We start from the raw sequence: 27,869 nt of genomic DNA, 5'->3' as shown, positions 1-27,869 counted from the left end.
AGCTGGCCTATGCTTTAGTTCATTGCTTTCCTGGGGCCACTGGGCTCCTTAATTGCTTATCACCATAACCTCCAGTAATTTCAAGAGCATCCTTAGACATGAACTTCCTCAGACTTGAACTTCCTCACACTCTGTTTCAGATAAAGTCAGTTTCTTTTGAGAGAACCTATGGTGCTCTTATTTTTGTTTTGTTGTTAGGCAGGGAGTTAAACAGCAGGCTTTAGGGACAAAAGGGGGTCCAAAATAGCATGTTTTGCTAGTTATAGTTAGGTAAAGAAGTAAAGTAACGTATAATACATCTATAATCATTTGTTAAGTCTCAGACCTTTGCTTTCATCTCACTGTGGCTTCTGCTCCACCACCGCAGCGTGCTGAGGAGGACCCTAACTCTCTAGCCCCTCAGCCTCCTCAGGTATCTTGCAAAGGTCTAGCTGCCCCTCTTGTGAAGCCCACCTCTGGGGCCACTCCCTATCGCCGTACCCTGCAAAAGGCTGTGACATCGAGCAAGGCGGTTGGAGACCCTTTGTGCTTTCCTGTCTCAATTTTGCCTGATCCTGACAACTCAGAGGTGGACATGTATGTTCATGCCTCATTTGATTTTAACATCCTAAAGGAGCTCAGGCAGAGCATGCTAACTAATGGCGTCCAAAGCCCCTACACAGTTGGCTTGTTGGACAATGTACTTCACTCAGACTTATTCTCTGGTTCTGCATGATGTTTTTCACCTTGCAGAAACCTGCCTGCCCCCCACTCAGTATCTTCACTTTGAGGCGGAACTGCGTTCATTAATCAGGGAACAGGCTCATAAGAATGCTCAGGGAGATGCTCAGTCGAGAGAAGTTACTATTGATATGTTATTGGGCATGGGTGACTTTTTGGATTTAAGCAGGCAAGTCTGTTGCCCAGCGTTACTCTTTCACCAGCTAGAGGACCTGCTGAGGAGGACTTGGGCTTCTGTGCCAATTGATGGTGTGCCGACGCAATCTTTTATTCAAATCATGTAAGGGCCGTTGGAAACTTACACAGAATTTGTAGCAAGATTACAACAAACTGTTAGGAGACAGATTTCTAATTCCCAGGCAGCAGACATCCTGATCTTACAACTAGCCTAAGAAAATGCTAATACGGATTGCAAACAGGAAATAAATCCTATTCGCTCCTCTAAAGATCTTGGAGCATATATTAAGGCATGCCAAAATGTTGGGTCTCCTTTACACAATTCGGCTCTGATGGCTCAAGCCATCTCCCAACATTTACGTGGTACACACAGTGATTTAAAATGTTTTAATTGTGGAAAATTGGGGCATCTCAGAAAAAACTGCAAAATGAAAGTGGCTTTACAAGCTGACCCAGAGCCACTAGGTCAGGCATCCAGAGAAAATAAGTTACCGCCTGGCCCTTGCCCTCGCTGTCGAAAAGGCATTCGCTGGGCTAAAGCCTGCCACTCCAAATATGATAAGGATGGCACATTGCTGCCAGGAAAATGGAAATTGGGCCCAGGAAACTATAGATCAGGCCCAGTGGGCTCCAGTCCCCCTGAGTCAGTGGTTCAGACCTGTGCACAAGTACAAAATCAGTGAGCATGGGTGTCCAGAGGGACATTTCTTCCCTCGTCAGGGGAACACTGGGGAGCTCAGGAATAGATCTTCCTGCCGCTCCCAGAGTTCACCTGCTGGGAGGTGAGACTCCAGTATCTGTCCCCACAGGAATTCATGGACCCCTCACCTCCCGGAACTATTGGTTTGATACTTGGTAAATTCTCTCTAACTTTGAAAGGCATTACTGTTATTCTGGCTATTGTTGATTCTAATTGTACCTCTGAATTGTGTGTTCCTGTTAGTTCCACAGGACTTTGAGTAATAGAACAAGGAGATTATATTGCACAGTTGTTGCTTGCCTCCAACAAGTTTTGCAAAGCTCCATTCCCCTGCCTTATGAAGGGCCTGATGATCAATTGGGACATATTTGTCCTTACATAGCTCCCATACCTGTAAATTTATGGGGGCAGAGATTTATTGGAAGAATGGAGAGTCGTAGTGACTAATTTGCCCCCTGAAATCTCACTGGGTCAACACATGATGTCTAAAATGGGATATGAACCAGAAACAGGATTATGCAAGCAACTTCAGGGTGGAATGCAGCTTATAGAACAGCAACAGAAAAATAATCACCTTGGAATTGGATATGAAAAAAAATTTTTAGTTGGGGCTATTGAAGAAGTTTCTCTGCCCAAGGGAGCTTTGTCTTTACAATGGAAATTACAATTAATAGAACAAAGAATACATAACTGGAAGGTTTTTCTTATCAATTCTAACTGCGCAGTAAATTTGTTTATGCTTGACACCTCTCATTCACCTGCAGGTTTAATAGGACACTGGTATGAAAAACGGGTCTTTCCCATGGAATGGTGGTTTTTGTCAAACCAGTTAGTGAAATCTCTACAATTACATGTAGATCAAATTGCAAAAATAGTTTCCTTGGGACATAATCACACCCGACAATTATTTGGTGCTCACCCTCATTTCATCATTATCCCAATTGATAAGGCTCAAATGCAGATGCTGCTACAAACTGCTTTATATTGGTAGGTAGCCTTTGCAGATTTCATTGGGCAGATAGATAATCATTACCCAGTGATCTTCTGTTTCAGTTTTTTTTTTTTGCGACATGAGTTTATTCTCCCTAAGATTACTCAATTTCAGTCATTGCAAGGTGCCTCAATCTATTTCACCAATGGCTCCTCTCAGGGCCAAGCAGCAATTTGGAGCTCTTCCTTTAGCTATGTGTTGCCTACACCTGGTCTCTCTGCTCAGAGGTCAGAGTTGCTAGCCATTTTATTTGTGATTAAAAACTTCCCTTCCCAACCTCTTAATATTTTGAGTGATTCCTTCCTCTTGTGCAGTTTGTTTGACTCAAAGACTGGAAGGAGCTATGGTCTGCTCTACCTTAGAACCTAAATTATTAAACTTGTTTTTAAGATTACAAAAGGCCATATGTCAAAAAATTCCTCCTGCCTTAATAACTTGGGGGAGAGATTTTGCCTGTGTGCTGACAGGTAAGAATGAAACCTTGTGGCTGTCCTCCTGGATTGTGTGATCATGGGTCATGCTGGTGGAACCGCCAACATCTCAGAGACCAGGGATAGCACCCCTGCTGAGAACGATGAGCCAGCTGCACCTGAGTGACTCACCTCACCAGCGACGACCAACAAATCCACAGCGGGGTCCAGGACTGAGATGATGTCCCCAGAGGGACAGTAAATATAGATTTATGGTAAAAAATTTTAAAAAGGGGGGTACAACTTAAAAATGTTCTTTTTATATTTACAGGTGTAAAAGCACTTGCATTTCTTCTGATTCTAATCTCAAGAGATCTCTGTTAATTGACTACAAAAGTTTTTGACTAGTCATACAATTATAAACCTAAAAATCATAAAAAGGATATTATAATTCAATTTGGCCAAATATATTTGAGAGCACTCATTTTATAAATTGTCTTATACGTTTGTCTCTTGTCTGTTTGTACAGTTGAGCTCAATTTTTTTTCTTTTCTCTTTTCCTTTTCACCTTTTGAAAAAAAATTTTTTTTCCTTAAAAGATGTTCACCTATTATTGGATTGGCTTACAGATAAATGTTATTAAATTAAAGGTATGCCCTTCTTCCCCCAGGTTGCTCACTGATCAAAGTGCCATCGAGATTTATTTGTCAAAGTACATAGAGACTGTGGGTACTCCCTTTGGTGAATAAAGAAGCGGCCGCCCAGAAAATAATTATTCTGGTCTTAATTCACTAAAGGGACCCCCTAGTCATTTTCAGAATCTTATGGGAAACACACCACAACAAATACTGTCTCAACATGTTATTATAAATTGATTACATTGGTTATCATTGAAGTTTAAATTCTAAATATGTTATTATAAAATGCTTACATTGGTTAAGCTCTAAACATGTTATGTTTACATTGGTTAAGTTCTAAATATGTTATTGTGATATGTCTACATTGGTCATCCTCAAAAGATTAATTTCTGTGGCATAAACAAAAGAGTCTTATTAGAAAGATGCTTTTGATACCACACTACATTGAAGAACATAATGTTTTATATAACTGTAATATTTATTACCACTCCTTTGCTGGTGTACAAAATGTATTCATGCCCTCTAATTGTATGTCTTCTAACATTGTTTATGGTAATAACCTTTTGATTCAGATATTTGCCCTGCTCTTATGCTCCAGCCACCTATGATAATAGGCACACTTGCAGACTGATATATTTTCCTTAGATGACATCCTATAAAAAGACAGCTACTTAGGGATTCAACCACAAGAACAAACATCATTGGCATAACAGTTTTTAACTATATTTTTATTCCAAAATGCTTACTATCCAGGCAAAATTATAACAGTTGAGTTCACTGCTCCTCTTATAACACTAATGTTATTGATCTTCTCTTCTGGGTGTTCAACAACCGAAGTTTAGAGACCAAAATTGAAGAGGTATCTGGGCTAAGAAGGCAGCCAATATTTTGGCCCTGGCCCTCCAAGGTCAACAACAATAGCAAAAAGATCCAGGTCATGAGGGAACCTTCTCCAAGATCCTACATCTTTGGTGAGTCACCCAACCTCCTGATCAGGGAGGTTGCTGAACACCAAAATGGTAAGATCCAACAAAAAGTGGGCCAAAGGAATGTCACCTGGAGGAAAAAAATCTCCCATGCTTTTGCAGAAAGCAGCATGGTCAAGCAAGGCCGTGACATATCCTGATGGCTGACACTGACAGAGGAGGTAAGAGGCTCTATGCATGGTTCCAAGACAGTGCCTGTGGAGACTTAATTGACCTTGTTAGAGAGCAAGAGGTTGATTTTATTTAATATAGGTCTCACCATACCTTGGTCTTGAACACCCAGTAGAAAAGTATAACTAAAGACAGCAGTTATTTGAGTTCAACAAAAGTTTTAAGTTTTTTAGCCAACAATGTTTAAAAAAAAATTATTAGATTTTAATCCTTTTACAGCTCCAATTAAGAGAAATTATGCTTATTATAGACAGCTATCCCAGTCAAACACACTATAGATCCTCACAGTATATAGGGACAAGCCATTGTTGGGTGTGCTCACTTTTCCTAAAAATACCTTCACATAAAACAAAAAGAAAGGGAGATATGTCTGGAGCAATGCTACATAATTTTAGGGAAAAACCATTTGATTAGGCCTAGTTCTCCCGCCTACAGGCCAGCTATGGCATTCAGAGACATAATTCCATTTTGGCCTCCGGTCACAACTGAGATCCCAGTGATCCCCGGATGCTGTAATGCTCCAGGGCAAGACCACACCTGCGGGAGACCCCAGGGAGGAACCAAATCTTCATCTGCATAGTTCCTCATTGTTCTTGGATTTCTGCTGCCCCCCAGTCTTTTGTTACACCTTGTTTATCCCAATGCGAGGTACTGAACTCTCGGCAATTCATTTGTTACATTTGTTTCCCCATGTACTGAATAAAAGATGCTGCAAGCTAGGGGTCTTTGTCTTTGCTGCCCAGAGCAGCACTGATTAGGCTCTAATCTCAGTTTCTCCAACTCTCATTTTTTCTACCTTTCCTGTATAATAAGTTAGTTCGCCTTGTGCTGCCATGGCTCACAGGAGACTAGGACTTACTGCAGAGGTTCTAGTAACATCCCTTTTCCCTGTTCCCTACAGCCATCACCTTCCTTCTGATATCTGGACACCTGGCTGTCTATTTCCAAAACAAGGCACACACATTCCGGGGTGCCATGGTCTGTTCCCAGTGATATCAGAAAGGGAAAGATTCTTTAAAGACCTTCCCTCCGTGGACTGAGACCTAATTAAGATTCTTAGAGATATCAACATTCCAAAGTAACCCCTAGCCAAAAAGTCAATAGGCATATATGTTATGTAAATAAAACAATGATAATCATCATAGTTTGGTGAACCCAGGAATAACTTTTGTGGGCATAAAAATACATCCACTTACACTGGGTGTAGATGTCTTTGTGACAATGCCCGCCTTCTCATTTGAAGGTGTAACTCTTTATATCTGCTTTACAATAAATTTTACCTATACTTTCATTTATTCTTTCATCAAGGGCATAAAGAACTAGGGACCAAGGAAGTGAGGAACCAGTTCCTTTGTGCATCAGGATCTAGCTTCCTGGTGACACTCTTCCTAGGCTACAGAGCTGGGGACATGGACTGTGGCAGGCTTCTCTCAAAGTGACTCCCCAGCTTTTGTGCAGCACACTGGTTAGGAAGCCTCAGGTCTTCTTGGCTCATCTCTTCCAGCACATAACCTCTGCCCTGGAAGCAAACTGGGCAAGAGAAACTGGGGCTTGGTATTTCTTGACCTGTCATGTATAGACTAGAGCCTCTGCTCTAGCATTAGGGGATGAGTGAAGGGAAGAAGTCCCCAGTCTCTTGGCTGCATTATTTGGGCTCTACAATATGGTGCTGAGGGGAATGAAAAATGCTGGTAGCTTGCGCTCTGGGAGAGAGACTGGAAGCTGGGGAGATAAAATGGAGCTCTGAGGATTTAGCACAGTGGTTCCACTGCCTGCCTTGCAAGCACAGGTCCTGAGATAGATCCCTGGTACCAAAAAAAAAAAAAAAAAAAAAAAGCAAAAAAAGGGGAGTCCTGTATTTTTTTTTTGTACGTGTTTGCAGTACATAATGATTACATTCCTTGTGTGGAGTTGGTACCTTTATATAACATATCTTAATTTCTTTTCTCATGCCCTTTGACTCCCCTTCCTCCATGTCTTTGAGAAAGATCTATTTTCCTAGTTCCTATTATCTATCTTTTATTTTGCTCATTATTTATAATTTGGGTTTTTCAAATAAGAGAAACCATTTAATATTTGAGCTAGTGAGTCTGATTTATTTCATTTAACATTATGGTCTTGAGGTACATCCATTTTCCTACAAATGACCTGTTTATCTTTCTTTACGGCAGAGTAATACTGCATTGTGTGTAAATACCATGTTTTGTTTATCCATTCATCTGCAGATGAACAGATAGGCTACTTCCAAGATTTAGCTATTATGATTACTGTTTCTCTAAATATGGGTACGCATGGATCCCTGCACCAATCTGCAGTGGTTCTTCCATCACAGTGAATTGGGGGAGAGGAAGAGGCAAGGGGCAGGACACACAAGTGCCATAGGCTCTCATTATCCAAATTTAGTAGTTGTTTTTGACTAAATGTTTCTCCATTTGTTTTGTGTCCTCTGGACTATCTCCAGAGACATCAAGTGCCTATTTAAAAAAAATAATTTTCACCAGTCTACACTCCCACCAGCAGTGGAGCAGGGTTCCTCTTTCTCCACAGCCCTGCCAGCATTTGTTATTGGTTGATTTCATGATAGCAGCCATTCTTTCTGGAGTGAGGTGGAATCTCAGCATTGTTTTCATTTGCATCTCTCGAATGACCAGTGATGTTGAACATTTTTTCCTGTATTTATTTGCTATTTCTACTTCTTTGTCTGAGAAATGTCTGTTCATTTCAGATGCCCATTTTTGGATTGGGTCTTTAAATTTGGGAGGTCTGATCTTTTTAAGCTCTTTATAGATTCGAGATAGTAGACCTTTGTATGAGGAAAAGCAGGTGAAGATTTTTTCCCACACTGCTGTTGGTTTCTCTTGCTATGCAGAAGCTTTTTAATAAGAAGAGATCTCACTTGTTGATTGTTTGTGTTAGTTCATGGGCAACTGAGGTTTTGTTCATAAAATCTTTTCCTACACTGATGTCTTCAAGATTTCTACCTAACCTCTGTTCCAACTGGTTCAGAGTTTCTATTTTAATATTTAGATCTTTAATCCATTTTGATTTTAGTTTAGTGCATGGTGAGAGATATAGGTCCAGTTTTAATCTTTGGCAAGTTGAAGCCCAATTTTTCCAGCACCATTTATTAAAGAGGCTATCTTCCCTCCAGTGAGGGTGTTTGGCTCCTTTATCGAAGATGAGATGGCTGAGTGTGTCTGGAGTTGTTTCTGCATCTCCTAATCTGGTCCACTGGTCCTGAGGTCTGTTTCTTTGCCAGTACCATGCTGGTTTTTTTTTTATCACAGTAGCTCTGTAGTATGCTTGCAGGTTGGGGATTGTGATACCCCCTGCCATGTCTCTGTGAACTAGAATTGCTTTTGCTATTCTGGGTCTCTTCTTGTTCCAAATGAATTTTTGGATTGTTTTCTCAAGGTCTATGAAGTATGCTGCTGGGATCTCAATTGGAATTGCATTAAATCTATATAGCAGTTTTGGAAGTATGGCCATTTTCACTATATTAATTCTTCCTACCCAGGAGCAGGGGATGTCTGTCCATTTTCTGATATCATCTTCAATCTCTCTTTTCAGAGTGCCATAGTTTTCAGAGAAGAGGTCTTTGATTTCTTTCATTAGGTTGATTCCTAGGTATTTCAGTTTTTTGGATGCTATTGTGAAAGGAATTATTTGCCCTATTTCTCTCTCACTGAGTCTGTCATTCATGTACAGGAAAGCTATTGATTTTTGTGTGTTGACCTTGTAACCAGCTACTTGACTGAATTTGGTTATTAAGTCTAGAAGACTTTTGGTGGAGTTCTTGGGGTCTTCTATATACAGTATTATGTCATCTGCAAATAATGACAATTTGACTTCTTCATTTCCTATCTTTATTCCTTTTATTTCTTTCTCTTGTCTAATTGCTGTGGCTAATGTTTCCAGAACTATATTGAACAAGAGTATGGAGATACCCCAAAGAACTAGGACTGGAAGTCCCATTTGACCCTGCTATTCCACTGCTGGGGATCTTCCCCAAAGAATTAAAAGAATCATACCACAGTGATATATGTGCACCCATGTTCATAGCAGCACAGTTTGTGACAGTTAAAACTTGGAAACAGCCCAAATGCCCATCAACTGGAGACTGGATAAAGAAAATGTGTTTTTTTAATAAAATGGAGTACTACTCAGCCATAAAAAGTGAGAAATTAGAGACATTTATAGCTAAGTGGATGCACATTGAGGCGATACTCTTAAGTGAAATAAATAAGACACACATGTATAAATACCAAATAGTTTCTCTGTTGTGAGAAACTGAAAGTGTAAATAAGGACTAAAATGTATAATAGGTAATATGAAATAGGAAGAAAAGGGGCAAAGGGGAAGGAAGTGGGAGCGGTAGGGGAAAGGATAGAAGGGAATGGGATTAGTATGAGAAAATGGAAAAATGGAAACAAAATCTTTGTAAATAGGGAGGCATGGAGGGGTTGAAGGGAGGGCTGGGCAAGGGTAAAAAATAAGAACCAAGAGAGATTATGTAAAGGTGCAAATTTCCTAAGATGAATGTCATTATATTGTATACCTAAAATGTACCAATGATTAGAATGAATAATTGATAATGCAAAATAGGAAGCAAAGGTCCAAAGGGGTAGGGGTAGTGGGAGGGGCAGGGGAAGGGAAAGAAGGGAAAGGAAAAATGATAAGAAATGGAAAAAATGGAAATAAAGTCTTTGTAAATAGAGAAGGGTGGGGGGGGTGAAGGGAGGGCTAGGAATGGGGAAAAAATAAGAACCAAGATGCATTATGTAAAGGTACAGTTCCCAATGAGAAATGTAATTGTGTTGTATACCTAAAATGTACCAATAAAAGAATTTAGCAAACAAATTTTTTCATTGGTCACTCATTTTGCTGGGGAGCAATTCCAAGAAGGTCCTCACGCTACCATTCTGGAATCGGTATCAGAGCACAGAGGGTCAGGCTGAGAGCCAAAGAAAAGAAATAACTTGGAAGCCAGAAAGAATCTGTTGGTCATTGTTACTTACCTCCTTGGGATTCTGTGGCTGAATTCCCTCTGGACTTAGAGCACTTCTTGGTTGAACTACCACCAGCAAAGCTGTGGACAGTGATGTATGCCAGCCTGACACCATTGTGAGCTATGTGATGTTATGGCCAGGCTGTTCTCTTGACCACAGGCAAGAAAGGAATTGGGCTGGAGAGAGAAAGCAAATGTGGGGTAGGGTAAGAATCTCAGCAGAAGCACAAGCAGGGAAGTAAGGTCAGGGGCTGGGGTTTTGCTTGTAAAAAATTCACCTGTCAGTACCACTATTATCTCCATTTTGCAGATAGGAATATGAGGCAACAAGAAGTAGATTTCTAGGAAAGGTGAATTTGACGCACAAATCTAGGTCAGTCTCTAGGTGAGCCAGTGTGGTTCCACTGGACTACACTGCCTCCCGATTTACACGGGATAGTTAGCAACTGCTATTACTGAGCAGCAAGATAACTGTTGGCCTTTATTATCTATTAATTATGTTTGCTTATGTGTACTTTCTAATTTTCTACAATGAGTAGTATCTACATGATAGAAATAAAGTCAAATCTATTTTTAAATGGGCTTTTTATTTCCACCTGAAAATAAAATAATTTTCACATCCAAATATATAGTTTACTTTTAGCAATCAAAACAATGGACTCTTAACATAAAAATATCAATGGTGTGGAAATGTTTACAATTCAAACTTATGCCATTATTTACTTTCAGAAAAAAATGAAAAATTGATACCAAAATTATAGAAAATAAGATACTTGTTGAATTATGCTTTAAAAAATTTTTAGGGTGTAGGGGGAGAATATTGCATAGGAAAAAAATTAGTGAAATTGAAAATTAGTTCAAGCAGCAGGCATTTTCTGTAGCCTTTGTAGGCACTGGGCTAAGTGCCAAAGGATATAGGGAGGGGAAAAAAAAGATTAGAGCCCGACTGCAAAGTGTTTCTGGTTTTGTTGGATATTATATTGACTACAGAAAGTTGAATTCATATCTTCAATTTCATTCCTATTGCTTGATATTTCCATCACAGGAAGTGAGGAGAGGCTAAGTGACCTTTTTTTTTTTTTTGCTTAAATTCTTTTATTGTTACATTTTAGGTATACAATACGTTTACATTTATCATTGGTTGCTTATACCTGTACATGATGTATCTTGGTTCTTATTTTTTCTCCATTACCTGTGTGCCCTTCACCCCCTCCACCCCTCCCTATTTACATAGACTTTGTTTCCATCTTTTCCTTTTCTCATAATTTTTCCTTTCCCTTCTTTCCTTTCCCTTTCCCCTCCCACTTCCCCTACCCCTTTGGATCTTTTCTTCCTATTTCAAATTATCAATTATTCATTTTAATCCTTATTTACACTTTCAGTTTCTCACACTAGAGAAACTATTCAGTATTTACATGTGTGTCCTATTTATTTATTTTTTATTTTATTTTTTATTTTTTCCCCATTAAGTTTATTGGTACATTTTAGGTATAAAATATTTACATACATCATTGGGATCTTGTACCATTACATGAGTATCCTGGTTCTTATTTTTTTTTCCCCTTCCCCTGCCTGTGTCCTATTTATTTCACTTAAGAGTATGGCCTCAATATACATCCATTTAGCTATAAATGTCTCTAGTTTCTCGTTCTTTATGGCCAAGTAGTACTCCATTTTATTAAAAAAAAAAAAAACCACATCTTCTTTATCCAGTTTCCAGTTGATGGGCACTTGGGCTGTTTCCAAGCTTTAGCTATTACAAATTGTGCTGCTATAATTATGGGTGCACATATATCACTGTGGTATGATTCTTTTAATTCTTTTGGGATGATACTCAGCAGAGGAATAGCTGGGTCAAATGGGACCTCTAGTCCTAGTCCTTTGAGGTATCTCCATACTGATTTCCACAGTGGTTGCACCAGCCTGCATTCCCACCAACAATGGAGAAGGGTTCCTTTTTCCCCACAGCCCCACCAACATTTGTTATTGGTTGTTTTCTTGATAGCAGCCATTCTTTCTGGGGTGAATCTCAGTGTTGTTTTCATTGCATCTTTAGACTGACCAGTGATGTTGAACATTTTTTCATATGTTTATTTGCTGCTTTTACTTCTTTGTCTGAGAAGTGTCTGTTGCTAACAGGCTTATTAAAACTAGATTTAAATTATTTCTTTCTTTCATGGAAAAATTCCTTTCAGCAGAGATCTTTGAAATTGGATAGATGCCCACTTTTCTGAGATGCAATTCATTCTATGTTACTTTTTATTTTTAGGAAGAATCTTCCTAATATTGATTTTAATTTGCCTTTCAAAAAAAAGTACAGGAATAACTAATGAACCAAATTTTCATACATATGTGATCAACACATTAATTTGGGTGTGGTGACTATAGATAACCCAGTAGCTAGAGAAGCAAAGAAGGAAAACTGAGAAAGCTGAAAGTCCATTTGGGTACAGTAGAAACCAGTGTGCTTTGGTCCTTCTTATTACCAGGGAGATGGTGTGTATTCCAGTAACCAGGAAACAGATGATGCACTCATATCCCACCTTCCCACTCCCACCTCCCCTGCCCCATTTATAGGCACATGACTCAGAACAGAAGTCATCAGAGGGGACTTAAGGAATCCTGAATGTTAGGAAGGAGCCTGAGTAACAGAGGGAAAGGTTGATGTGCTGGTTTGAGGGAACCTGTGAGGTATCATCTGCATATGGCAGGCATCATGGAAAAACACCTGCACAAAGAGAGCAAACTATCAAAATCAAGTGTTTCAGCACTCAGAACACACATGTCAGATATAAAAGTGACACATGAGAAAAGGTGCTCAACTCTTAGTTGTCATGAGATAGTATTTTATACCTACTAGAGTGGCTAAAAAAACTCATACAACCCAATGTTAGTGAGAACAATGGGAACTCATACATTGCTGGTAGAGGTGTAAAATGGCTCATATATTAGGGAGAATTGTTTTTCAGTTCCTTTAAACTACAATATGTATCTACCCTATGATTCAGCAATTCACTCTTAGGTATTTAGTCAAAAGAAATGAAAGCATATGCCCACAAAAGATTTATGCAAAGATATATATAGCAGTCTTATGTGTAAAGCCAACAACTAGAAACAACCTCAATGCCACTCAGAGGCGAATGGATAAGCACACGGTAGTACAAACAAGGGAATATTATTCAACAACAAAGAAAACAAATGACAGAAAAAATGACTAACATATATAAAAACATACGTAAATCTCTAAAATATGCTGATATATAATTCCATTTCTTAATTTCTCTGATGACAGAAATCAGCATGTAGTTGTGGTCAGGGGAAGGGAATGCTGGTATGTTCATGTTAGATCACATTAGGTCATTTATTTACTAACCATACTATAATGCTTTTGCACCTGAAAATGATTTTGAGTGTTAAATGGGTGCCTTAATTCATTAATGTTGAATTTTAAGGTGTAAATAAACCTGCTGAGTGTCTCAAGAACTGGAATAGTAAATATTAAGTGAAAATTACTCAATGTGAAAGTGAAAGTGATCTGGGGTCAGGGATTGGTTAGTCAGCTGCTCCTCCCCTGGTGGAATTCTTTAATAATTTTGGAACAAAACTGGATGGATGGAGATATACATATATATATAATACAACTTGATTTTTTTCACTCAATATAACTCAGAATCTTTTCATAAGATTGCATATAGATCTACTTCCTTTTTTTAAATCTAAGGAACCTTTAAAAATGTGACATTTTTGCTCATTGCACATCTTGTTTGGCAGATATTCCAATTGGAGATACCGCCCATTCAGGAAACAGTTAAATAACCACTGTCTATGTGACTAAACTTTCAGGGGTGTAACAGATTACCCCAAATCTCGGCATCTGAAGCTGCAGTTATTTTGCACATAGTTTCTGGGGAGTTAGAATCTGGCAGTAGCTTCTCTAACTCAAGTCTCACAGGAGGTTGCAGCCCTTGAGGACTTCATGGGGACTGCAACATCTGCCTCCAAGTTTACTAATATGATTGTTGGAAGGCGGCTTAGTCCCTTTCTACACTTGTCTAGTTACAGGCTTCTCACATGGCTCCTTCTGGAGTGAGAAATCTAAGTGAAAAAGATTAAGAATGGGCAAGAAAAAGCTGCAGTGCCTTTTATAAGTTAATCTCGGAGGGACATCCTGCTGTGACTGGTGTATTCTATTGGTCACATAAACCAGTCCCGGAAGTGGATTATACAGAGTGTAAACATCAGGAAGCAAGGATGATCGGGAGCCATCTTAGAGACCGGGTACCACATATCCCTACTACTTAAAACAATGAAGAAGGGCCTGGGATTTAGTTCAGTGGTTTCGCTGCCTGCTGCACAAGCTCAAGGACCAGAGTTCGATCCCCAGTACCAAAAAAAAAAAACAACAAAAAAAAACAATGAAGAAGTCCAAGAAACACTTGCTATATTGGACTAATCAACGGGTGGCTGGCAATTCAACCTGGGTGCTGTGGCCTAAGATTTTGATGGATGATTGGTTAGGTTTCCAAGTTTAATTGTTTCAAGTTGCCCAATACCTGGTTAGAGTTTCGTAACTGTACTATAGTAACCAACAAACAGAATAAAAATATGAATGTTTGAACTAGCCATCAGGTAACTGAAATGTGACTATAGGCATATGACTAATTGTAATACGTAAATGACATAGATATTATGTTGTTTAGCCACCATTCTTTCATTTAGGATTAGTCTAGTGACCTATCCATGAGTGCCGAGAAGCCAGATCTCAGCCTGGCACAGATCTGGCTGACCTTGTTTCACACTTCTCCCACACCTGTGTAACAGCTTTTGCTTGGCCATCTTTGCTTTCTTATGCAGTGCTGGCTCCATGAGTGCTACCCGTCACTATGTATTTATTCAAAGTTCTTTTCTACTCTCTCCCCCCATGACATGTTCTAGTCACACGAGATCTTCAAACACATGGTATGGTTTCATGTTTCTGTGCCTTGACATATGCTTTGTTTTCTTTCAGGAATGTCATTCCTGGTTTTTTTCTGCCTGGCAAACCCCTTTTCGGCTTTTGAATCTCTGCACAAGCATCATCCCTTCTAAGGAAACTGTCCTAACTCTCCTGGATTTGTCTGACCCTATGGCACACTAGGAGAGAGTCATTATTCTCCTACCTGGGATTATTGTTGGAATTTCTACTTGTTTCAACTACTAAATCATTCTTAATCACTGAGGTTTTTTTTTAATACATGGGTAGTTTTTTCCCCTAAACTGTGATCTTCTTGAAGGCAGATCTTAGCTCTTAGTTACCTATACATCTAACACCTGTCCTCAATGCCTACACACTACCAAGTGAGAGACACTAGGATCCGAACCTGTAAAACATTTGTTTATATCCTACATTTGGTACACTCCATCCATCCATGGGTGGTTCCATTCCCTATATGCCATACTGCTGGGCTACCTTACTCTTTGATACTTCTGAGGATATTTGCATCTGCTTCTCAAGGGGTTGCCCATTTAATGACCACTTCTCAGGTCTTTTGGATTCTAGAGGGATCATTCTGGTTATATAAAGAGGTCTAGCAGCAGGATATGCTGATGAAACATGCAGGTTTTGAAACACAGAGATATGGGTTTGTTTGATGTATGATGATAAGTTACTTAGCTTTTTGTGCTAAGTAAACGAGGTATATAGTTCTTCAGCTTGCTTTAGGGATCATATTTGTCAGGTCTTAACTTCTCCTTAGATGGCTTAGATTATAGAGGTTTAGGCAAGGGTGAGGGAGCAATGGTTTGTGCAGCACCCAGAGACTAGCAGGAGTAGGAAGGCATTACCATCCCTAAGGTGAAAGGACAAAGGGAGGAAATAGTGTTATTTGAACCCAGTGAGACAGGAATCCTAGAAGAGGGGTGGCTTTCAGGGCACTATGGTGTGACTGATACAGCTAAGGGTTGGAATGTAGCCCAAGCTTGAAAGGAACGAGGAAGAAATATCCCAGCCTCTTCCCTATCTGATGCTCCAATCTGCTGCTGGTGTTAGCTATTGGTTGAACCAAAATGGCAGCAGGAGGCAAGTGAGGTCTGTGATGTACAGGAACAGGGTTGGCTTCCTGGTACACAGAGCTGGGCAGACAGCTGGAGAAGGGGTTGCAGTGCCAAAGACCACTACTCAAGAATGAGAAAATTCACAGGACTTGGCACATAGAACAGCTAAGGTATTATTATGGCTTCAAGGTCAGTGTACCTTCTGGTTATAGCAGATGCCATCTTAGTATCTGTAAGCAGCAGCCATGGGGATCTACCTTCATGGTTGGCAAGGCCTCACTTTAGTGAGAATTGCTGTCTCTGGTCTGCTTAGTCTCATGGCTGTTTGTTCTGACATCAAGGCCTTAATTATCTTCTCTGTTCTCATCAAGCTAATTAGGCTGTTTTAACTTATAGCAGGTTTGGAGCAAGAAAAAAAATGATTTCTAAGCAAAGTTCTTTTGAAAAATTTGTCTGTGTGGGTACCACAGATCCCTTTCCATATGGTCATCGTCAAAGGCTTTCCTTTTTCTTATCTAATGGAGACTAAATGGCCATGCTAGTAACTGTCTTGCATTCCAGCTGCTGCTGCCCTAACATTAAATATGCAAGTTCCTAACAGCTTAAAAAATGTGTTATAAAAGCCTTTCTCTTGCCAGTTTGGCTGGCTGCTGTCCTTCCTCTACTTTCCATCCCTGTCACTGGTCCAGGCTATCAGAAGATCTGAGGCTCCCTGCCCTGCAATGCCTGTACTCACTACTGTGGCTGCCGTCATTCTTTTCCTTCTCCACCTGCTTACATGTCTTGTCACATCTCCCATTCTTCTCAGCATTCATGCTAGAAGGCTGGCCTCTTACTCAACAAAGCAGGCCAAACGGTTTCTGTCCTTCAAGGAGACAACCTGATTAAGCACTACAAATGAGATAAAAATCTTGAGTTGACTCTTGGCTGCTTATTGCTGAGTGACCAGGGTCTGCGGTTTTGTAGGCTGAATGTGATCACTAACCTGCTCACCCTGCAGTAAAATTAGACTGCACTTTGGTGTCGAGTGTGTTGTGAACAAATGTCAGTGAATTGGGTATGGCTTGGAAAAACAGAACTTGACTCCTGGGCAGTCTTATCTGGAAAACTCTCCCCACCTTTGGGTAAGGGCAGTAAGATGAAACAAAATGAAATATCCAGTCCTTCAGGAGGTAGATGCTAGATGCTCCCAGAGCAATGTTCTTTGTAACACTCAAAAACCAGTTTGTTTTAGGTATCATTGGTTGTGTAAAATGAAATAATTATCAGATTAGTTTCTTGCCATCTGATTAAGATGATAACTTCTGAAGAAATATATTCTTAAAGTTCACTTTTTATGGAGTATCTCTAATGTAAAATAAAATGAATGCTGAAATTTTATTAAACAACATGGTGACTCTGAAACAAAAACAATCCATGGGCCCTACCCTCAAAGAACTGAGTCTCTACAGACAAAATTCAAAAATTACTAATATGATTTAAAACCAGATACTTTATGAACATAAATATTGGCTAAAAATAATTAAATCTAAGTCATGTGGTCATGAAAATATGTGCACTGGATAATCACTAACGGTATGTGGAGTATATGAATTTCATTCTCACTTTGAAGACTTACAATTTGAGACCTACTTAGAAAATGTGTATTATCAAAACAATCAAAAGTATAAATTGTATTGAGAACAGGACAGAGAGGATTTATTAAGAGTAAGCTTGGCTTTCAAAGTAAATTCTGTCTAGGTATGGTGGTGCATACCTATAATCCCACCATGTGGAAGGCTGAGGCAGGAGGATCACTGTGAGTTTGAGGCCAGCCTGGGTGATAGCGAGTTCAAGGCCAGAGTGAACTACATAGTGAGACCCTGTCTTAAAAAAAAAAGTAAATTCTGAAAAGAACAAAGGACATGACGACCATTCTGATGCCACTGGAACATCTTCACTTAGCTCATCCAGGAAATGGTTATGGCACATTTGCATCAACTTAAACAAGACTCAGCTTTTGAAGATCTGAAAAATTCTACAATGAATAGCAATTGTCTTATTATATATTTAAAAGGTCATAATTAAGTACTTTAACTAACGACAACACAGCTACCCAGAGCCTAGACCAGTGGTGGCGAACCTATGGCATGGGAGCCTTGGCAGGCTGTTTATACCACTGAAAACTCTACAAGATTCACTGTCACTGCCCTAGACTGAGGATGCATAGCTCCTGGACCTTCTTGCTATAACCAAGGACAAAATAACAATAACCTATATTTAGGTATGGGTTTGAGTAGTGTACAGGGAAGCTCATTCTAGGCAGCATTAATTTTATTTAATAAAAGCACAAATAATCAAATCAGTCAGCTAATCCCTGTCTTAACAGAATTTTATCCACTTCCTTCTTAATTCTTAACACCAATGTCTAATGCAGTGATGAATCAAGAGCATTAAAACCAAACTATATGTGCCTTTTTCCTGTAGGAATCATTAGCCCAGTTATATAGGCTTAATGAACACAAAATTTTTAGGGGGAAGAGGTACAGAGATGTCAATAGCAAAGGACTACTACCTAATCTCCCCAAACTTTTCACCATGAAAAATTTCCATTACTCATTCTGAGGGCATTAAAATAATAAAAAACAGTTTACCATTAAGGTATGGGACATAAAACTAACCTGTAATTTTATGTGCAAAGTTAAAGCTACACCTTAACCAAATAGAATTCTTGACAATTATTATTCTAAAAATCAGTTTAAAAGGGTGTCGGGTGGGGATAATAATGTCCATTAGCAGAGAATGAATAAACTGTGATATAGTCAAACAATGGAATGCTAGTTAGTAACAAGGAACACAGTGAGAACATAGTCAGTATGAGATTCTCAAAATATTAAACAGACACACGAGTACAGTTTTCATTTATATGAATTTCTAGAACAAGTGACACTGATCTCTGATTAGAGAAGTCAGAACAATATTTATGTAGGGAGGGGCTACGTGGAAATGGATATAATGAAATTTTCTGGAGTAATGGAAGAGTCCTCTCTTTACTGGGATGGTGCTTGCCAAATCTCACAAATTTTAAATTGTTCCATTTTATTGAATGTAAATAATACCTCAACTAAAAAGTACTATTTACTTACCAGATCCTAAAGTTAGAGATAACCTACCACTAACAGAAATCATCTAATGAATCTTGTTATTATCAAAAACCCAACATAGACGATTCAGAAAGCAGATATAAAGCTTTAATTCATTGTGGCCATTTCTCTGACCATGCTTTATATTAGATATAAACTGTTTCATATGTCTTCCCACCGATTCATCTTTTATAAGACAGTGTTCCCTTTTATAAGTGCTGTATATCATACTAACATTTCTTTTAACTAATCAAGATACATTAAATAGATCATGAACCACCAATTAAATATAAATACAGAAATTAAATATGTACGTTAGAAAGTTTAAAACAAAATTTTAAAAAGCTAAATACCATGAAAGTTTACAAGTACTGACTTTAATTCTAGATATCACACCAGTGTGACAACCAATTAAGATTAAAATTCAACTACTTTTAGATGAGTACATTCAGATTCTAACTCCCAATTATTTTCATTTTCATAATGTCAACTTCACACTTTGTTTTCCTTTCTACACAAAGTAGACCAGCTTTCCAACTTTTGGGGGTCTTGTAGACCAAACTTCTTGTGTGATAAGAATAACTACTTATGGGCCGGGGATTTAGCTCAGTGGTTTCGCTGCCTGCTGCGCAAGCCCAAGGACCCAAGTTTGATCCCTGGTACCAAAAAAAAAAAAAAAAAAAAAAGAATAACTATTTAGATCATGGTCATGGTCACAGGAAACCAAATTTATATTTCCTGTTCTATATAGAGTATCTTCAGTAGATAACTATATTCACTATATAATATGGAACTGTTCAGTGGTGGTGTTCAAAAGCAATTCAAATATTAGCTAAAAATGGGTTTTGCTACCACAATCACATATTTCATTAAAAGACAAAGTCTGGGTCAAAACATTTAGAAATAAACACATAGTACAGCCTTTACCCTTTCAAAATACCTAGAAAAAAGGGTCTAAACTAACTTAAAATACAAAAATATCTCAGAAAACGAACAGCATAAGATGTAATCTGAGCTGCAATCTTCCTGAGTCTATTTTCAATTGGAAGAAATTTTGCATCCAACACATTGATTTACTGTGCAGTCCACAGTATCCTATCTAGTTCATATCCTACAGAATTCTGAAAAAGACTCTTAAATACTCAACTAATTATACAAGAAAAAGCCCAAGTTTTATATTAAAATCTATGTGAATTTCAAACAGACTTTTTTTAAATAGTGAGTAAATGATGAAAATATATACACAGATCACCATTAAACACAGGAACAAAATGTCATTTGATGCATATCAAATAAGCCCCCAAAGAGCCAATTTGAACATATTTATTTTCATTTACTTTGACACAGTACTAGAAGGGACTGCATATAATTATGGAGACTGCTGCAAATAACACTTGATGCTAGTAAATGTTGTATTACATCAGGCATGCACAACAGTTACCTTTTAAAATTTCTCATATATATATCTAACACATATATCTTAAGCTATATTATACTTAAAGTATTTAGGGATTTTAAAGCAAATATTTTAACTGACTTATGTCTAAGTGGGGAAAATCGAACATTTCCTCCCAACTCAGTAACAAATGGTAACATTAAGCCTTGGTAACCACCCCAATTGCTAAACTCACTTATGTCATTCTTAAAATTCCAAAATTGATAAAAATTCTTATCAGTACTAAATAAGGAATATCATTTCCCAGCAGCAGTCTACCCACCATACACTTACAGCATGACAAATCTTTGAGGATTATGTAAGAGTGATGTGCCAGTGGCTACAGATGACAATCACTGAACATATCAGTCTCTTCTTTTTATTCTGTGTATCTTTATTTCAAACCAAATAGTTTTTCACTAAAACAAACTAAAAAAAATCTTTTTCTTTTGGTTAACATCAACATAGGAGTAGATACAACTAAAAAGCTTTATTGTCTTGCAGTGTGTGGAAAACCAGGAAATATTTCAATTACATCAAGAAAATCAGGCATAGGGAATATAGTGTGTTCTTTCATCTAAGAAGCATTCTGTCAGATAATAAAAAAACACAGACAAATTCAGATTGCTTGGTTCATGGTCATTTATGGCTTAAAGTACTTGATCTGAAAATCACTCAGGCTAAAATAAACTTATGTAAATAATGCATAGATTATATATCCAGAAAGTCATGCAATAAATGAATGTTCTCATGTACATTAGAATCTTAGTGAAGAAAGGGATGTGCAGGTATGAACAGTAATGCTTGTTTCCTTCTACCAAGAAAATACACATGGGAGGATCCTGGCTTTTGGCCTATTCAAGATTTTGTTTGCCAGATAGTCCTGATTTTCTCTGGTTGGTAAAAAGAAGTCAATGTCTTGACACCTGCGGTAGGAAACTGACTTGTCTCAAGTGTAGGTGCTGTGAGTGAGGTCCCAACTAGGCAGAACCAGACACTCTAGATCTTATCACCCTGCTGCAAAGTCAATAGGGAATACTGGACTACCTAGACTATTAACCAGGTAAGTGTTTAGAATGACCCACTGGAAATGTTTATTACATTAGTATCTTTTAAACACTCTGCCCTTTAGTTTAAGAATTGCCAGGTAAGAACCACTCCCTATTCCTGATTTTGATATGCCCCTACAACATGAGAATTGAACTGAACTACAATGATTGTAATGTCATCTCTGTACATCCGGGCAAGTTCTTCAGGAAGACTAAGCATTTTGGAGAGGCGCTCGTGATCAACAGCCCCAAACTCGTTGTTGCCCACAGCATGGCGAATGAGATGGGTTGCTGCATTCTGATCCTCAAATACTGAGGACATCTTGGCTCTCCTTTCTGTTAAAAGACCATGCATCTGTCCCAGAGTCACCTTGTAGCCACCAACAGCTATTGGCTGTTGGTGATGCATACCAGTTAAGTACTCACCCACAATCTTAACCACATCATGCCTATGCATGGTCTCCCACAGCCCATCAGTAGCCAACACCAAAAACTTATCCTGTGGCCTTAATCGGTGGTAAGTTACCTCCGGCTCAGCAGTGAGATAAGGAGGTGTGTGATAATTAGGAGGGATAAACTTGGTATATTCATTGTCGTTCAACTGGTCTGGGCCAGACTCTATCACTCTCTTTTGAAGATCAATGCTCCACTTGAACTTTACATCTCCAAACGCCCTAAAAGGCATGAGCAAGCCGAGCAGCCGGTCCTGTTTCACCACACTCTTGGCCTCACCCTTTGGGTGTTCCAACTTCAGCCGCTCCACTTCTCTGTCATTCTGAGCATTGTGGTCATTAGAGAGCGTGACTGCTGACCAAGAGCCATCCTCTTCTTGCACGCCCAGCATGGCTCTGCTATCCCCGGTATTTGCCACATGGAGGTCAACACCATCCACGTGGGCCACACAAGCAGTGGCCCCAGAAAATGCCACCCGGAGCACCAGGTAATTGAGGAAAGAATTGGGATCACCAACTTGAGCCTCCAAAGAGATGTCATTATCAAGTCTCTTGAAAGCGTTAATTAAAGCCTCTTTCACATCAATATCAGTTGACTCGCCAGTGTTGAGGTCTATAAGCTCTTGCCAGTAAGTCCTCAAGCTGTTGAAGTACAACTTTGACGCCTCCTTACTGAAGTAATCGTTGGGGTGCTTGTGCCACTGGAGGATGGGCAGCAGTGCCCGACCACTCTCCACTGCGTTTTCAATCTCCAGCAAAGTCTCATGGGGTAACAAAGAGACAGCAATGTAATAAAAGAGTCTTTCACTGACTGCCTGGGAGCAAGCACAGCCTGCGTGGCCATCAAAAACCCCCAGAAGCATCCCTCTAGTTTGCAAGCAGGTTGCTGCACTCCTTCGGTCCTCAATGGGTGCATTTGCAGGCAGCTGATTGCTGTCAAATCCAAGGATGGAACTGACATTTTTGCCATCAAATTCTGGCACTTTGAAACTGTATTCATTAGCTTTAAGGATACTGTTGACTTGGGGAGGTGTGAGGTAAAATTTCTGTGGTGTGGAAGCATATCTCCTCCCTTGGGTATACTGCCACCAGCTCTCCTTTGGCCTACAAAAGGTAGCATATGCTGGATGGGGTGTGTATCTCAGGCGACTCTGAGAAAGGTAGGGTGACGAACAGCAGAGATGTTTATGGTGGCAGTAACATGCAGTGCCATAGATTCTGCTCAGTTCACAGTTACGGACAAGAGGAAAAAACAATTGAGTCGGTGCTGGCATGGCATCAGAGAACAGCGGCAGGCTGGAACTTCTGACTGGGATTCCTGGACAGCAAATTAAGACAGATGTACATAAAGAAAAGAGTTACACCTCAGATTTCTTAATCTAGCTTTGCTTTTATAGAAAATATTTAGTAAGTGAATTTACATGCTAAGCCCTGTGCTAGGTACTATAATTTATACACTTATCATATACTACTTCTACAGAGAGTACCATGGTAATTAATACTCCTAATCATTCATGGAGCCAGGACTGAACTGTACTTGAACTTCACTTTTCTCTGTATTTCTTTCTGCGGTACAAACTGCGCAGAATGTACAATAGCCTTGACCAGCAAAAGCTGAGGAAATGAAGGTTATATAACATTATGTTGCAGTAGTCTACCTGGCCAATCTCTTGTCTCTATCTTTTTAAGCAAAGGCCTTGGGGGCCAGGGATTTAGCTCAGTGGTTCCGCCGCCTGCCTTGCAAGCGGAAGGACCCAAGTTCAATCCCCGGTACCAAAAAAAAAAGGCCTTGGATCTCCCACTTTGTGCAAGGACTTTTCCCATTTCTGAAGATTCTGTTTCAAGACCTGTGATCAACTGTCGGCATTTGATTACACGTGACTACTACCCTACCTCTCTAGACCACTGTGCCAACTCAGCAAGCTAAGGAGCTAAGGGACATAGGTCTATCACCAACTTACCAAATAATCCTGGAAAAGACAGTTCAATTCAGTGGGTCTCATTCTCTTAAACTATAAGTTAACATATAGAAGCAGATGCTCTCTAAGCCTCTAGGTCCTTACATTTGTTGAGGTAAGGCTTTGAAATCAAATTCACATTTCCTTTATTCACTGCTGAATTATACTATGTCCCTTGTGATAAAAAAATTAAGCATTCTAGTAGGTCTACAGCTTTGCTAGTAATATAATCTCAGTTCTAGAATTTAATTTACTTGCTATCATTGTCCTTAGCTTAGCAGTCATAAAAGAAAGCTATAGAAGTATTATTTTTATCTATATGGACCCCTAGGAGAATTTACCTCTAGAAAAATTTTTCTTATATTAAAAAAAAAAAAAATCTCTATTTGCCCAAGGAGAGCAATCAAGAATAACCATATAGTAGGTTTGGATTATAAAGGTATGGAATTATAATTACAAATTTTTAAAAATCATATGACACTAAAAATTTGCTGGGAATTCACGTGGAAAATTTAATGAATGTAAGGCATTATTCCAGATAATACAAATGTGATTTAAAAACTCCTTTCTTCCTCAGTAACAATTTTCCCTGAATTCTTAAGATACTGCATCAAATTATTTGTTGGATTATAGACTTTAACAATAGCTTAAATAAACAAATATAGTAAACAACATGGAATAAGGAAAAATAAAGCCATCTGAGTCTTAATATCAACTATTCTTTCCAGAGGCTGATCCGATTAAGAGAAAAATTTACAGATATTATAGTGTTAGCGATGTATTAAAGTATTTTCATGCATCTTTTCTATGAGAAATGTAAGTAGGGAAGCAGAGAAACTAAACACTGAAAAATCACTGTTTCTTGGTTGTTTTCCTAATGGGCACTATTTAAATGAGTCACACAGATCACCATTTCTAAGTAACAGAAAATACCATTATTTTAACTGTCCTATCTAAGAAGGGATTTGTTTACAAAAATGAATACAAGATCAGGCAATAGAAAGTAATGACCAGAATTTTGAAAATAAGAATCTATAACTCAATAAACATCTTGAAATGCAGCAATGTAAAACAGAAATTCCAGAAGAACAAGAATCTACCAGGACTAAATAACAGCACTTAAATAACAGCACTTCAAACTGAATACCTGAAAGTCATCCAAAGGTTAAGTGTAAAGGACTGAGCCAGGAGATGTGCGCAAATGTTGGCCACCTGACACTGGCCTCCAGATGCAAATCCTATCTCTTTTCAGGTTTGCATGCAGAAAACACATGAACTCATTTTTAACTGAGTATAAATATTTTTCTATTATTAAAAATGTATAATAGATGCAATATTTATAGAAATAAAATTTCCTCAGAATCTTCTAAGTCTCTATTTGTCCTCACTTTAAAACTTAAGATGGGTGGGAAGATGATAAATGCACAACAAGGTTTGACTGCAGGACATAAGCCCAGGAAACCAGCTTTTTCCTTAAATTCCCGTGTTTTGACAATATTTCTGCTTTTACAGTTGACTGCAAAATGAAGTTTATGGCAAAAGAGGACAATTCATGGAGCAGGTCCTTTGAACAATATTTAAATTCAAGCACTCAAATATTCAACTACGTTTCTCCATCAAAGGAAAAGTACTGGGGATTAAAGACAGAAAGCAGAGTGAAATTTTTCAACTGTATTTTTTCAGTTATTCAGGAGTTTAGCATACAGACTGAGAATCCTAATCCTCCAGCTCCTAACATGCCTTCAAAAGACAAATTCTTAGGGAAGGAAGAATTCATGAAAACCCAGCTCTGATTAACGAGCGTAATATCTTATCACTACAAATGGTATGTACTGTATATTTGCCCCATCATGCCAGATACCTTTAGAAGCCAATGTACTTTCAAATGCTGTGATTAACAATAAGTGAGCATGAAAAACTCTTTATCTTTCTAAGTATCTTCTGATCCAATAATAACCCTTATGGAATCAAAACTTCTGCTGATAAACTTGCTAAATTAACAAAGTGGAAGGTGCTTGATTACGCAGTGAAACATAACACGGTACAATTTTTGGTAGACTGGAGCAGTGCCAATTTTTTAAGTTATTCCTAACTACAATTTTACTGAAAAGTTCCTACCCCATGTTCCAGACACAGCCACATTATATGCAACATCTTAGTCCTAGGTAGCTTTGGCTGATTTTGCCAATGACTAATAAGAAAAGATGTGCTGCAACCAGATACAGGAAAGGGCTCCATCCATTCTTACTGATGTGATCGGCTCAGTCTGTGCCAAGATATTATTCTGTTCATCGATAAACCCGCGGCCAAATTAATTAGAAAATGCTATCAATGTACCTACTCCGGAGCTATTTACCTTTGCAGAGCTTCTGATGCAAATGAAAAAGAAATGTTAAACTAGTAATTTTGACATAACTATGTCAAAATCTCGGTTTATGTAATCTGATTACATTAAACACACTGCATAAATAGTCTTTTCGATTTTTCAGCATTTTCTGGAAATGCCGAGCCATTTCACAGCTCCCGTGAATGAAAAACTGGTTTCCTTCAGAAGACACAAAGCACCGGGCCAGCACTTGTTTGATCAGTTCCCTTTGTCCCTACCTGAAAATCGCAATTAAGGCATCAAAGCTATCCCAGTCCAGGACGCCTTTGTCTTCTTTTGCTATCTATCTCACTCCTAATTCCACGCCGACACGCCTAACATCATCCATACACAAAAGCGGTCACCATCCTTCCTGGGTACTCGGACGCAGGTAGTTAGGCGGATACCTACCAATTCGTCTGGGCCCGGGACACACACACATTCTCCTGTCATCACAACACGGAGCCGACAACATCCACAACCCGCGCGGGCAGCAGCAGCGACAGCAGCACCGGCCCATTGAAAGCAAGGCAGAGATGCTCATTAGAGGCGGCGACGGTGGGGAGGCGGGAGCAGAGGAGGGGCGAGGTCTCGCGGCAGCCCGGCGAGCGGGCCGGGAGGGGGAAGAGGATGGAGGGGGAGAAAGGGGTGGGGAGAAGGAGACCAAACAAACAAACCCACCCCGCAGTGGAAGCAGAGCGCGACCCGTGGAAGAAGAGCGCGCCCCGGCCCCTCCGCGCAGCCCGGGCGCCGAGCGCCGAGCCCATGAGCGCGCGCACCGTCCGGCCCCCCGGAGCGCCACCTCCCACGGGTGACAGCGGGAGCGGAGCCCGGAGATGGGCGACGGGCAGGCAGCGCGGCGGGGACTCTCAGAGCCCAGGCCCGCGCCGCAGACCCCGGACCGGGCACCCGGCGCGCACCTGGCGCCCTGGGCCCAGCCGGCTCGGCTCCCGACGGCCCGCCCTCCGCACGGCCGCGGCCTCGCGTCCCAGCCCCGACGCCCCCTCACAACTTCGCACCGAGGGAGGACTCCGGACCGGGCGGTTGGGGTCTGGGAGTGGAGAATACGAACCGGGCACAGCGAAAGGCCGGCCGCCTCTTCCGAACGTGCAGGCGGCGGGACACCCCCCGGGCGCTCCGTCCAGCAGCCGCTCGCAGCTACCCGGAGCGAGGAACCTCGCCCCCGCTCCGCCCGCTCCGCGCCCCTGCCCCGCCAGGCCTAACACCCTGCCCCGCCCCGCCCGCGCGCCCCGGCCCGAGCGCTCCCCGCCTCCTGATTGGCTGTGCGAGAGCGAGTGGGCGGGGAGGCGAGGAGCGCGCCGCTGCCTGGGGGCGGGGACGGAAGAGGCGCGCGCTGCCTGCCAGTTTTGTGACGTCACGGAGGTCAGACAATCCCTTCCATTCGGCGCAGGACGCCCATTGGTTCCTGGTGGCTGTCCTCATGACCGCGCCCAGTGGCGGATGGAGGGTGGATGAGTGCTGGTCTTGGGAGAAGCTGCCTGTGAGAGGTGGTGATGACTGCTGGCCGCTGGCCGAGAAGGAGGAAGCGCCCGGGCTTCAGCGCCTCTGCGCTCGTGGGGCCCTGGGGACCGTCCGCTTCCCCGCTAGGCGTGCTTCCGCGAATCCCTGGCACTTAGGTGGGGGACGCTGGAGC

General features: G+C 40.3%; 1 protein-coding gene across 5 annotated transcripts; it reads right to left on the bottom strand.

Moving 5' to 3' along the window:
• Nucleotides 1-19,042: 19,042 nt before the first annotated feature.
• Pdp1 (pyruvate dehydrogenase phosphatase catalytic subunit 1) lies at nt 19,043-27,419 on the bottom strand. Of its 5 annotated transcripts, none has more exons than XM_021262640.2 (3): nt 27,288-27,401; nt 26,627-26,661; nt 19,043-23,210 (listed from the first exon to the last, which is right to left on the bottom strand). In XM_021262640.2, exons 2-3 carry the CDS (start codon nt 26,655-26,657, stop codon nt 21,553-21,555), a joined length of 1,689 nt encoding a protein of 562 aa, XP_021118299.1. In that variant the 5' UTR covers nt 26,658-26,661; nt 27,288-27,401; the 3' UTR covers nt 19,043-21,552. The 5 variants fall into 5 exon arrangements, with proteins under 5 accessions (XP_021118299.1, XP_087046736.1, XP_004850159.1 ...); XM_087190610.1 differs by lacking the exon at nt 27,288-27,401 and adding an exon at nt 27,235-27,252; XM_004850102.4 differs by lacking the exon at nt 26,627-26,661 and having other exon boundaries at nt 27,288-27,419.
• Between the last annotated feature and the right edge of the window lie 450 nt (nt 27,420-27,869).

The sequence above is a fragment of the Heterocephalus glaber genome, unplaced genomic scaffold (assembly GCF_053883595.1).
Source record: "Heterocephalus glaber isolate CG9 unplaced genomic scaffold, H.glaber_assembly_v1.0 deba00001555, whole genome shotgun sequence".
Taxonomy (NCBI): Eukaryota; Metazoa; Chordata; class Mammalia; order Rodentia; family Bathyergidae; genus Heterocephalus; species Heterocephalus glaber.
Note: the sequence above shows the minus strand (reverse complement) of the source record. Positions and strands in the feature narration are given on the sequence as shown.